Source organism: Macrobrachium rosenbergii, chromosome 12 (assembly GCF_040412425.1).
Source record: "Macrobrachium rosenbergii isolate ZJJX-2024 chromosome 12, ASM4041242v1, whole genome shotgun sequence".
In the NCBI taxonomy this organism is placed as follows: domain Eukaryota; kingdom Metazoa; phylum Arthropoda; class Malacostraca; order Decapoda; family Palaemonidae; genus Macrobrachium; species Macrobrachium rosenbergii.
Window position 1 is genome coordinate 97,252,971 of NC_089752.1, and position 14,116 is coordinate 97,267,086.

The 14,116-nt window shown below is 40.2% G+C and overlaps 1 protein-coding gene across 5 annotated transcripts in view; it reads left to right on the forward strand.

Annotated features, from left to right (window-relative positions):
- LOC136843775 (MTRF1L release factor glutamine methyltransferase-like) overlaps positions 1-14,116 on the forward strand; it is a 171,081-nt gene that overhangs the window by 127,029 nt on the left and 29,936 nt on the right. For all 5 annotated transcript variants that reach the window (XR_010854672.1, XM_067112481.1, XM_067112482.1 and 2 more), the window contains one exon: positions 2,980-3,197. Coding sequence is in view for 4 of the 5 variants with exons in the window: in XM_067112481.1 (XP_066968582.1) it covers positions 2,980-3,197 (218 nt within the window). In the remaining variant the exon portion in view is untranslated. The remainder of the gene's footprint in view (positions 1-2,979; positions 3,198-14,116) is intronic.

A 14,116-nucleotide genomic window follows, 5' to 3' on the forward strand; every position in this document is an offset into this window, starting at 1 on the left:
AGAAGTTGATAGCAGACCCTTATGGCTTCCAGCACTCACTGTTCCATTCCTAACTCCACATTGTGCAGAATTTCTGGAGGCAATAGCACACCAAAGGAAGAATTATCTATGAGGAAGAACAAAATTCATGTTCCTCTGCCTCCCATAGCAGGGTACTTTGGCATGGGTTGACCACTTCTCTTTAATTAACAGGAAGACAGTTGCTTTCTTGACATGAGTTTTTGCCATCTTGATTTGCCTATCCTTTAACTTAGTTAACTTGCCTGATTGTTGATTTCTTCTTCATCAAGATGTTGCCAAAAAATGAAAGATAAAACTAATCTGAAGGGCAAACATGGCCAAGGGAAATCATCAGCCTCTTGGTTGGCAGCAAGTCTGAGCCTTGTCAGGACAAAGCCTCAGGAGCAGAAGGTAAATTACATGTAGCACTGGATAGAATTTTATCAAATGATGGTCTTGCTTGCTTTAGCCCATGCTGGTTCCTTTTTCTTCCATCTTCATTCTAATATCAAATGCACATCCATAAGAGTTCGCTTAGATTAAATCAAGCTTCTGTTGTCATTCAGGGCTAAAGATGCCAAACATCCAATTTAAAATTTTAGGGAAGGAAACCTTATCTTGGAAACTTTTGGTTGCCATTGTCTTGTCCTCATCCAAGTGTTGTATAAGAATGACACAGTTATTTGATGTCACTTTCTCGTGATCTTAAATGGAAAAATAAAGTCAGCAGTAGTATGTATGTATATTGTTATATATAGGAAGCTTTTGCCAACTTGATCAGTTGGCCTCTTCAGCCTGAATTCAGGCTGAAGATGCCAACTGATCAATTTGGCAAAAGCTTCCTGTATATAGCAATATACATACATATTACTGCAGACTTTATTCTTCCAATGACACAGTTGTGGAGGAGTCAAAATTTGTTTTCTTTCCAGGAGTTGGAGTCTTAAGGGTCATTGGGTGGGCATTAGAAGGCTTTCTCTTCAGGGTTGCCTTAATCCCAAGTGAAAGAACGCAAGATCTTTTGATTCGATAGCTTGGTCTTATGCATTAATCTTATGTATTTTTTTTTTGTTTTTGCATGATTTAGATTTCATTAAAAGGGCTATTGGTGTATATTATGATTAGGGTACCAATGGTGACTGAGTGGTGCTATGGGTAACTTACTGAATGTTCATGTCCCTCACAAATGATCCCTGGACCCTTTGCTGTTTGTCATGTAATGGAGGAAGCATCATAGAAGTGTTGAAGAGATCTCTGGGAACTGCTACAGGCAGATGGCCTAGTATCAACATCAAAATCTGAGGAAGAGATCCTGGAAATGTTTGAAAGGTGGAAAAGCTGAATAGGAAGGAGAGGAGAGACTGAAAATAAGTGTAAAGAGAGCTCAGCTTTTGTGAGTGGGAAGGAAATTAAGTTAAAACTACTATACTGTAATAAAAAAGTTGCCATGTGGCTGCAGTGGGAAAGGTGAAGGGGAGAACTCAGTACAGTATTGTATACTGAATGTAACGGGTGATGTTAAAAAAAGGTGCTCAAGATTATAAGATACCAATGTAAAGATTTTTGAAGTCCAAAATGTTGTATAGAAGCATATGAGAAAGGATGGAGTGGAAAACTGTTTTGGTAGATGGGCAGGCATTAGAAGTAGATTAATTCCATTACTCTGGAGACACGCTAGTTTGCTTTGAAATCAGTTGAAAGGTCAGTAAGGGATAAAATTAAAAAAGATAGCTAGACTGCTGATAAATAAATATACTGTACTGTATCCCGTTAGTAGATAGACTGAAGACTTATGATGCCTACATAAGGCCCATACTATATGTAATGGAAACATGAGCAATGGTAAAGAAAATGGAGGAAAATTTAGAAAAGTGTGACAATGAATTATTAAGGTTCACAGACAGAATGCAGTGGGAAGATTATACCATATTACAAATGAAGAGATGGTAGAGATGTGGTGTCCAGTGGTTGGAAAATAGAATGAAATCTCAAAGATTGAGGTAGTTTGACATTACAGTAATGAGAAGGGATGAGAAACAGTTAGAAAAGCATCAGATATGGAAATAGAAGGATGATGTGTAGAAAATCATGGAAAAAGGAAAGATTAGATATATAGCAGATGGTATTTGTGGCAGACAAGGCACAGCACAAAGGAGAATGAGAAGAATTCATTTTACTTCCAAGGCCCTGAGCGGAAAAGCAGAGGTGAAAACATTTATGATGATTGAGAGTGTATTCTTCAGCTACCCAAGGAATTTATGCATGACCTTAGGCAAATATATTTTTGTTCAAAATGTCTTGGTGTTGGGTCTTGATTCCTTCACAGTTAATGTTCATTGCTGATGCTTGCAAAGTGAGCAGAAAACTTTTTATACAAGTAGGCTCTTGAATGTTCCAAGTTTCTGGACTTTTAGGGCAACCCTCTAGTATTCCAGTGAGAGGAGGTTCCATCTCAACTTAATTGTCTTTCATTTCATTCTCCCAGTTCAGGATGTCAGTAGTTCAACAGTTGTGTTATGTTATTCTTGTGAGATGCTGAAAGGTTTTAGGAATCTGCTTACTTTATGCATTGTAGATAGAAACATCTACAGCGCACTAAGTAGATAGTAAATAGAGAAACATGTATGATGCACACATGGTAAATTAAATGTTTGATGAGAGCTTGTAGATATGTTTGTTGAAACATGTACGATGCACACATGGTAAATTAAATGTTTGATGAGAGCTTATGGATCTGTTTGGTAACTTTCCATGGATGACAGATACTTTATGCCAAAAGCAATTCTGGAATGTCATTCTGTAAAACAGATTCCCAGTGCAAAATGGCATGTTAGGTTATTTTATAACTTTTGCATACACATAGTGTTAATGAAGAGTAAATAGTACTGAAATTTTATTGTGTGGTATTGTGTGACTATCATTGTTTAAATATTTAATTTTTTAAAGACTATAAATACTAATGAAGTAATTGTATCCTAGCTGAGGTGTGTGGCCTTGGATCAAAGTAGACATGCCATTGAACTGACTGAAGAAAATGCTACATCACTGGGAGTTCTTCAGCGCCTTACCCTGGTACATCAAAAGGTGACTGTTGATAAAGAGCCACATTTACCGTATGACACATTTGATCTCATAGTTTCAAATCCACCGTATGTTTTGCGCAAGGATTTGATGAATGTTCAGCCAGAAATTATGATGTAAGTGTATCTCTTTTATTAGTTTTGTTTCCAATGTCTGTATATTGCAAGTACTTGATATAATTTTGATTTTGTAATGAGAGTATGAAAATCATATTTAGCAGCAGAGAGAAATAAGGTATTAGAAAAAAGTAAAATTCCTTGAATTTAGCATAGAGAATTGGAGAACACACTATTTTCCCATTCAAGAGTGATTAGAAATATTCAAAATAGCCTGAATTTTTTTAAGATTCAGTTGCCCCGTCCCTTCTTTTGTTCCCTTGGTTAATATTTTTATATGTATTTTACACCATGCTACTCAGATGTTTACCTTTCAGGATCAAATTCACTTTTAATGTCTTCTTCTCGTGATTTGATTTTTCATGTTGGCTGTGTTAACAAGGTGTCATTCTTGATTGTAAATTAACTTTTGAGAAACCTACCCAATCTATCTCCTCTTCAATCGCACAAAAATTGTTTTATTGAGCCTTTCAAGATTTATGGAGGTCTCTGTATCCTGAGGAAATTTTTTTATTCTATTTGCCATGCTTTTCTTATTGATGTAGTAACTACATGAAGTGCAATAAAGACTCAGGCAAGTGACTCGCCAACTGAAGAATTTTTCAGTCAAAAACATTTTTGTAAACAATTATCCACTACCTTTCCCAGTTAGAGCTGACAGAATTTGGTGTCAGTAACTGTAAATATAAAACCTTTTCTCCAGCTGCAGAATTTCTTCCTCCTTGGCTTATACATAAAGGACTTGTCTGTACACACTTGTGCTGTTTATCCAAAAATGTTACCAAGCATCATAAAATAGGAAATGTAAGACTTTACAGTGAAGGTTCATGTTATGTAACATATACAGGTGTCCAAATCCTCATAATGTACTGTATAGGATTTACTTCAGTACCATCCAATGAAATAGGCCAGCTTTCTTTACCCAAAAATGTCTTTTCATTATAATGACTTACCAAAACACTGTAAAAGCTTTTATCTCTTTAAAATCGACACGTCCGAGATATAAATTTTCAAACTTTGTTTGGAACGCTGATACAATTGGCGGGAGACCCAACCCCACCGGATGCCGGTGGGGGTAGCATGGCAGGAGACATACCCATAGACCCAGGTCAGTTTTTCATTCTCGGGCGTATTGGGAACGCATCTCGCGTGTCCGTCTGCCTCAAACTGTTTGGTTTCCTTTGTCTGCCTGCGCTTAGTTGTGGCGTCTCTCCTTGGTGAAGTACTCAATTGCCTGTTTATTAATCTAGCTAGCCTAGCTCTGGGAATTCATAGCTATGTCGGATTCAAGCTTCTCGGGATCCAGAGTTTGCATGCAGAGGGAATATGTGCTCCGCCAAACTAGTTAAACTTAAGTACGATCGCCATTCTTTGTGTACAGCATGTAGGGGTCAAGAGTGTTCCCAGGAGAACACATGCAGTGAATGTATGGAATGGAGTCAGGAGTTTTGGCAAACATACAGTTCCCATCAGATAAAGCTGGTTAGGGATAGGGATAGGAAAGCCTTTAAGCGTAAGGAAGCTAGGCTATCATCTTCTTCGGTGGTGGCATCGGCGTCACCTCCTCTACCGGCTGTTCCTTCCTCCTCTCCTACCCCCTCCTCTACCGGTGCTCTTTCCCCCTCTCATATTCCCCCCTCTTCTTCACCAGCTTCCCAGTATGTTTTCCCTAAAGCCAAGCCCAGCCTCGAGGCTGATAAATCAGAATTTGTTCTTTTCAGAAATCAAATGGAAGCGCAAATGAACAGTTTCATGGAGTCGGTCTTAAGTTTAGTGCGGTCGCACCGTAGTCCGGACGTTAGCGTCGGTGATGACGTCAGTGTTGGTGTTGGTGATAACAATGTGGTTGTTCGCGATCGTGTTTCAGGCGAGTCTGCTCGTTTTTCTGAATCTTTTGAGCAAAGGCAACTGTCCCGCTTCGCCTTCTGAGGCTAGAAGACAGTCCGGCGCTGGCTAAAAGGTCAGAAATTATTGCCCACGAGCAGGCTCGTCCTCTAAGGCACAGGAAAGCCTTAGTCCTGGTGGCGGAAGTAGTAAGCTTGACTCGCCTTGAGCGCCGAAAAGCTTCAGGGAGACGTGAAAGTGATCCATCGACGCGTCGATCTTCTCGCCATCGCCGACATCGCAGGATGGTGTCCCCAGAAGCTTCATCAAGGCGGTCGCAGTCGAAGCAGCACTACCTAAGGTTAAGTTCTTCAGGTGAGAGTAGCAGCAGTTCATCTTCAGTCTCTTCATATTCCAGCTCTTGGATCCCCCTCCTCGTCATCGCAAGTGGGATCAGACCTCTCGGCCCTTAAAGAGGCAATCTTCGGATAATTCCTGCCCTAGGGTTTCTAAACTCTTCAAGAAAAGGACAGCCAGCCCTATACCTGGTCGCGATCAGCGTGACGGGATCCCGATCAAGAAAATACATTTCAGACGCTTCCTCCCAGATCACCTAGGTAGGCAGTCAAGAGGCTGTTAATCAGCCAGTGGTCTCCAGGAAGTTCCTCCAGGAAGTTCCGCCAAGTGCCCGGGCCTCTTACTCCTCCCTTCTACACACGAAGTGTCTGCTCCTTTGGCTACATCCTCGCCCTCCCAGGAGTCTATTCTGTTGGAAGAGAAGCTAGAAAAGGTAGTCCACAAAGTCCTTGGTATTCCTGAGGATAAAGAAGTCGTTCCTCCTCAACTCCTGGACGGTCTGGGCACGGAACCGATTCTTTCTGGTGAAGAGGAAGGTCCAGGTGAATCTGGGCCTTCTTCACATTACGCTTCTCTACTCAGCTTTCTGCTGCAGTCGTACCCGCAACATTTTCAGCCGACAGCCCCCTCTTCTCCGACTTCTACGTTGCGTCTGGGAAAACAAGGTCCTGCCACTTCACTTCCCAAGTTGGTACTCTCCACCACCTCCAAGAAAGCATTAAAAGAGGTAGAGGCGTGGTTGGAAGCTAAGAGGTCCTCAGGTAAGTCGTCGTTTGCGTACCCTCCTTCAAAGCTGTCGAAAAGGAGGCAAAATTATTACAGCACAGGAGCTTCTCCTTCACTGGGATCCGCAATTTCAGCACAAGGGGACTTTGGCTCCCTTGTGGACCCCTCAAGACGCATTTCATTCGAGGCAGCCAAGACCTTCTTTTCTGCCCTAGATGTAGAACATTTTTCCAGGAACCTCTTCAAGCTCCTAGAGATTGTCAGCTTTATCGATTGGTCAATGGGAGCTATTTTTAAACAGGTGGAGCAGGCTAATGTCGCAGAAGACGTCTTGGAGAAAATCACGGGGTTCCTTTCCTGCACCGATATTGCTATCCATGATGCGGCAGGCGAAATTTCCTCCTCTTCGCCATGGCCACTCTGAAGAAGAGGGAAACTTGGTGCTCGTTCTTATCTAAGGCTGTGACTTCTTCGCAGAGAACGGCGTTGATGTTCGCACCCTTTGACAAGGAGGGCCGTTTCCCAGAAGCAGTAGTGAAAGACGTCCTGTCAGCCATGGATAAGAGGGCGTCGTCACACATCCTGTCTATGTCTTCCACCAGACCGAGGCCTGCTCCCGCTCCTTTGACTAAGATGGTATCTCCTCTTAACAGGCATCCGTTTCAGTAACTCCAGGTCCAAACCTTACTCAAGGTCCCGCTCCAACTCCAGGGGTCACCAGTTCTCCTCGAAGCCACAAGGTCGTCATACCAGTAAGTAGGATCCCTGTCCTCCATGCGCTGGGGGGGGGCCAGACTCAGCCTCTTTTGGGAGGAATGGAGAGACAGAGGTGCAGATCAGTGGGTGGTGCAAGTGCTCCAGCTAGGCTACCGCCTTCCGTTCGCCCAACCTCCTCCTCTCTCCAATTCTCCCATTTCCTTGACAGCATACTCAGGAGGCTCAGTCAAGTTTTTGGCCCTAGAGACAGAAGTCCGGTCTCTCTTAGGGAAAGCGGTCATCGAAGTAGTGCAGGACGTGTCAACCCCGGGTTTCTACAACCGCCTGTTTGTAGTCCCCAAGTCATCAGGGGGTTGGAGGCCAGTTCTCGACGTAAGTGCTCTCAATCTGTACTTAGTGAAAACCAAGTTCTCCATGGAAACGAACCGCTCAGTTCTTCAGGCACTAACTCGGGGGGATTGGATGGTGACCCTCGACATGGAAGATGCCTACTTCCACATTCCAGTACATCAGGACTCCAGGAGGTATCTTCGCTTTGTTTTCAAGGACAGAGTTTACCAGTTCTGGGCCCTCTGCTTCGGCCTGTCAACAGCCCCGCAAGTGTTCACCAGGATTCTCGCCCCGATAGGTCATTGGCTCCACCTGGAGGGAGTTCGGATCTCCTTGTACCTAGACGACTGGCTACTCCGTTCATCATCAAGGGACCGCTGCATGGAGGACCTTCACAGAACCGTAAGGTTAGCTCGGGACTTAGGGATTCTGATAAACACGGAAAAGTCGAGCTTAGTTCCTTCACAGAGGATTCTTTATTTGGGGATGACTCTGGACAGTCTAGCTTTTCGGGCTTTTCTGTCTCCCAAAAGGGTCTCCTCCTGCCTTCAGACGGTGGAGAAGTTTCTCCTCCTGGACAGTTGCTCCGCCCGTCAGTGGATGGCTCTCCTGGGAACTCTGTCGTCAGCGGGGCAATTTGTAAGGTTAGGCCGTCTGCACATGAGACCCTTACAGTTTTTCCTCAGGGGCTCTTGGGACAGAAGGACCCAAACGGACTCCACGGTCTTCAACATTCCCCCCGACGTCAAGGGGCATCTTCTCTGGTGGAAATCGCCGGAAAGGCTTTCGGAGGGTCTAGGTCTCCTCCCAAGACAACCATCCCTGCAGATGTTCTCAGACGCGTCCAATGTTGGGTGGGGAGCACATCTAGCCAACCTCAGGACATCAGGAGTTTGGTCGGACGAACAGAAGAAGCTCCACATCAATGTCAAGGAACTGTTGGCCATTCACCTCGCTCTCCAGGACTTTTCGACCCACGTCTCAGGCCAAGCAGTCGCTGTTCACGCCGACAACTCGACGGCTCTAGCCTACATCCGGAAACAGGGAGGTACCCATTCCTTCGCCCTGTTCAAAGCTGCGAGGGACCTTCTTCTGTGGGCGGACAGCAACAGGGTGGCCCTGTTCCCTCGGTTTGTGCAGGGAAAGCTGAACGTCCTGGCGGACCAACTCAGCCGTCGGAACCAGACTCTCCCTACGGAGTGGACCCTGCACCCGCAAGTGTGCCTAGATCTGTGGAATCTGTGGGGCACTCCCATAATAGATCTCTTCGCTACCTCCAAGAACCATCGTCTCCCAGTGTTCTGCTCACCAGTTCCAGACTCACTTGGTGGACGCCATGCTCCTAGACTGGACGAACCTGTTTGCCTATGCCTTCCCTCCTTTCAGGCTTATCAGGCAAGTGATAAACAAAGTGAAATTCCATCAGAAGGTCGAGCTGATCCTCGTTGCCTCGTTCTGGCCAAGGAAGGAGTGGTTCCCAGACCTGCTAGCTGTAGAAACCTTTCTAAACTAATTGCTAAAAAATTTAGTTCAACATAGGTTTTCATTTTGCAAATTACATAAAACTGGTGTAAAAGTTGAAATATGCTGGGTTAGTGCACATGTAGGCATTGAAGTAGCAAATATACAGTTCTGCAATTATTGTGACTAGATCAAATATACCTGTTACTGTCTCTAAAACCCACCTTATTAAATACAGGCAGTCCCTGGTTAATGGCGGGCTTGGTTAACAGTGATCCGGTTTTATGGCGCTTGTCTAGCTAGGAAAACCTGCAATTTTTGGCGCCAAAAATCACCAATTTCCACTTATCGGCGCTGATAATTGTGTATTGGTGCCGATACATACCTAACAGGCGGCGATAACCGAAAATCGGCACTTTTCAGCACCGATAACCCCCGAAAATCGCCGAAAATCTCCGATTTTTGGTTAGCTGTGATTTTCGGTTATCATCACACCCTCAGAAACGGAACCCCGCCGATAACTGGGGACTGCCTGTAAATGGCAATAACAGATTAAAACACATTGAACCAGCTGTTGGATTTTTTTGTTCTTCATTCCAAAAAAGAACATCACATTTCAGTAACATTATCTTGTCTTGGAATTGGTGACATTTGTTTGACCCAGCACTTACAATCAGACTTTTTTGCACAGTTTTTAACCCTTTAACGCTGACTGGATGTATTTTACGTTGACAAAAGTTGTCTGTCAGGTGCCAAGTGGACGTAAAATACGTCGACTACAAAAAGTTTTTTTAAATATTCGCGGAAAAATACTTATAGGCCTTGTTTACGAAAAATTTTAAATCATGCACCTTGAGGGATGCTGGGAGTTCACAGATCACGCTGTTGTTTTGTTTACAAGCATGACCCAGCTGCGCATACGCGAATTTCTTTCTTATCCTAAAAGAAAGCATCAGCTAACTGCTGAAAATCTCAGAAATTCTTTAGTCACTTTGTCGTAATTTTTGCACCATTTTCTATTAGCCTTTACATAAAGTTTTTTATATGAAAATGTGCGCAATTTCATGTAGAATACAACAAAAAATAACTCATGGTTGTAGCTTTTATCAGTTTTGACATATTTTCATATAAATCACGGTAAGTACCAAAATTTCAACCTTCGGTCAACTTTGACATGACCGAAATGGTCGAAAATTGCAATTGTATGCTAAAACTCTTACATTTTAGGAATATTCAATCATTTACCTTCATTTTGCAACAAACAAAAAGTCTCTAGCACAATATTTCGATTTATGGTGAATTTTTGAAAAAAGCTTTTTCCTTACGTCCGTGCTAACTCTGCTGAAAATCTCAGAAATTCTTTAGTCACTTTGTCGTAATTTTTGCACTGTTTTGTATTAGCCGTTACATAAAGTTTTATATATGAAAATGTGTGCAATTTCATGTAGAATACAACAAAAAATAATGCATGGTTGTAGCTTTTATCAATTTTTACATATTTTCATATAAATCACGATAAGTGCCAAAATTTCAACCTTCGGTCAAATTGACTTGACCGAAATGGTCGAAAAATGCAATTGTAAGCTAAAACTCTTACATTCTAGTAATATTCAATCATTTACCTTAATTTTGCAACAAACAAGAAGTCTCTAGCACAATATTTCGATTTATGGTGAATTTTTTAAAAAACCTTTTCCTTACGTCCGTGCTAACTCTGCTGAAAATCTTGTAAGAGCCTGACGCCGTCTCTTCCAAACACGTGTGTGTTTGTGTGTTCGTCATCCATCGGAGTGGACAAGACAACAAGAGCATCTTGTTTTCTTTCTCTAAAGGAACGCAATTTCAACCATACAATATTTCCGTCTGTTCCTCCTTAACCATTGTTGTCTTGATGTATGTACAATCACCACTACTTGCATTGCCATGCAAGCATTCTAATCATGTACTCATAATGTTCCAACGAATCTTCTGTATCAAACTGTATGTATGTTTCTGTTTGTGAAGACGCCAAACATCTTGCCACTCCAATGGACAATGAACACACGAACACACGTGTATTTGGAAGAGACGGCGCCAGGCTCTTGCAATCTCAGAAATTCTTTAGTCACTTTGTTGTAACTTTTGCACAGTTTTATATTAGCCGTTACATAAAGTTTTATATATGAAAATGTGCGCAGTGTCTTGTAGAATACAACAAAAAGTAACTCATGGTTGTAGCTTTTATCAATTTTGACATATTTTCATATAAATCACGATGTGCCAAAATTTCAACCTTCAGTCAACTTTGACTCTACTGAAATGGTTGAAAAATGCAATTGTAAGCTAAAAATCTTACATTTTAGTAATATTCAATCATTTATCTTCATTTTGCAACAAATGAGAAGTCTCTAGCACAATATTTCGATTTATGGTGAATTTTTGAAAAAACTTTTTCTTTACGTCTGCGCACACTAACTCTGCTGAAAATCGCAGAAATTCTTTAGTCAATTTGTTGTAGTTTTTGCTCCATTTTATATTGGCTGTTACATAACGTTTTATATATGAAAATGTGTGCAATTTCATGTAGAATACAACAAAAAATAACTCATGGTTGTAGCTTTTATCAGTTTTGACATATTTTCATATAAATCACAGTAAGTGCCAAAATTTCAACCTTCAGTCAACTTTAACTCGACTGAAATGGTTGAAAAATGCAATTGTAAGCTAAAACTCTTACATTCTAGTAATATTCAGTCATTTACCTTCATTTTGCAACAAACGAGAAGGCTCTAGCACAATATTTCGATTTATGATGAATTTTTAAAAAAACTTTTTCCTTACGTCTGCGCCCGCTAACTCGCTGAAAATCTCAGAAATTCTTTAGTCAATTTGTTGCAGCTTTTGCACCGTTTTATATTAGCCGTTACATAACGTTTTATATATGAAAATGTGCACAATTTCATGTAGAATACAACAAAAAATAACTCATGGTTGTAGCTTTCATCAGTTTTGAAATATTTTCATATAAATCACGGTAGCCAAAATTTCAACCTTTGGTTAACTTTGACTCGACCAAAATGGTCGAAAAATGCAATTGTAAGCTAAAACTCTTACATTTTAGTAATATTCAATCATTTACCTTCATTTTGCAACAAACGAGAAGTCTGTAGCACAATATTTTGATTTTTGGTGAATTTTTGAAAAAAGTTTTTCCTTACCTCTGTGCGTGCTAACTCTGCTGAAAATCTCAGAAATTCTTTCGTCAATTTGTTGTAGTTTTTGCACCGTTTTATATTACCCGTTACATAAAGTTTTATAATTTATATGAAAATGTGCACAATTTCATGTAGAATACAAGAAAAAATAACTCATGGTTGTAGCTTTTATCAGTTTTGAAATATTTTCATATAAATCACGATAGGTGCCAAAATTTCAACCTTCGGTCAACTTTGACTCAACCGAAATGGTTTAAAAATGCAATTGTAAGCTAAAACTCTTACATTCTAGTAATATTCAATCATTTACCTTCATTTTGCAATGAACAGGAAGTCTCTAGCACAATATTTCGATTTATGGTGAATTTTTGAAAAAAACTTTTTCCTTACCTCTGCACGTGCTAACTCTGCTGAAAATCTCAGAATTTCTTTAGTCATTTTGTCGTAATTTTTGCACCATTTTGTATTAGCCGTTACATAAAGTTTTATAATTTATATGAAAATGTGCACAATTTCATGTAGAATACAACAAAAAATAACTCATGATTGTAGCTTTTATCAGTTTTGAAATATTTTAATATAAATCACGATTAGTGCCGAAATTTCAACCTTCGGTCAACTTTGACTCAACCGAAATGGTTTAAAAATGCAATTGTAAGCTAAAACTCTTACATTCTAGTAATATTCAATCATTTACCTTCATTTTGCAACAAACAGGAAGTCTCTAGCACAATATTTCGATTTATGGTGAATTTTTGAAAAAAACTTTTTTTACATCTGTGCATTACGAATTCATGCATCATTTTGTGATAATATTTTCTCTGTGTTGCTTTGATCATTTTACAATTTGTTATATACCAAAATCATTGCAATTTAGTGTACAATACAAAAAAAAAAAATAGCTCACTAGCTTTAACTGTTTTGCTCACAGCACGATTTGTATACAATTATACAGTAAACTCCCCGTATTCGCGTTCTCAAGGTTCGCGGACTCACCCACTCGCGGTTTTTTTCTATGGAACCTATCTAAAAAAAATTTTGCGGGAAACTCACGCATTCGCAGGTTTTTCCATGGAACATATCTATAAAAATATTCGCGGAAAACTCCATATTCGCGGATGCAGATTTTTTTTTTCTTTTTCGTATAGTAATAGTATTCAGTATTTTCATATTTATTGTATAATAACATTAAATAATCATGTAAATCAATAATAATACTGTACTACAGTACTGTACATATAATAGTAATAGAAATTAAATAATAATATTATGTAATACTACACTGGGTACCTTAATAATAATAAATAATACAGTAAAGTTAAATCATACGGGTAGTAACTGGTGATGAATGTTGATTTCAGTATGCTGTAGATGATGATGATGATGATGAATTAGTTGTGCAGCAGTATGATGATGATGAATTAGTTGTGCAGCAGTTTGATGAATGACGAGAGGCGCTGTCATGTTAAGGTATTTGAACATGGCAACGAAGGTGGTACAGTAGGGCTGCATGAGTATTTTACCTTGTTCATGCTCAACGCGGGCGACCGCAATTAATGTCATGCTACTTCTCCGTGACTTTTGCCCTCTCTTAACAAAACAATCATGTCTGCAGTACTTTCTTCTCATCAGTCATTACAGTAATTGTAGGCTATAGGTCAGAGGCCTTAGAAGAAGCAGAGCATTCAGAGGGCATCTTAATGCACGATTTCAAAAAATATTTTTAGGCCATAGTACTGTACACGCAAAACACACAAACGTGAGATAGCAATAAAACGGGTTATATTGGGTCATTTGCCGATAATTTGCCGCTACGGTATACGCATGGTACTACTGGTTGCGCGTACATATACTAACACTGATCTTCTGCACATACAGTACGTACATTTTATACAATGTTTTGTTGTAAGATGATTTTTAAAAATTACATACAAAAAGTGTTTTAGGATGATACATAGTACAGTACAGTACTACGGGTAGTATGTAGAGCATATCTAAAATACGTAGGACAACAGGAATACTGCAGGGTACGTATGTTTACATCTGCGGTACGTAGCATTTTCATGTATGTAAAGTATATATTAATGACTACTGCAAGTACATTTTGTAAGTTAAAAATGATTTACTAATTTTCAAATATTACAGTACTGTAATTTATTAACGCCAACACAGCAAAATTTCAGTAATATATATTTGTTTTTCTTAAAAGTGCTTCACCCAAGCCACCTCTCTGCAAATACAAAGAAATCGCGATGCTGGACGCTGTGTACCCAGGACCAGTGATACTCGACACACTATTGGCTGTCATCT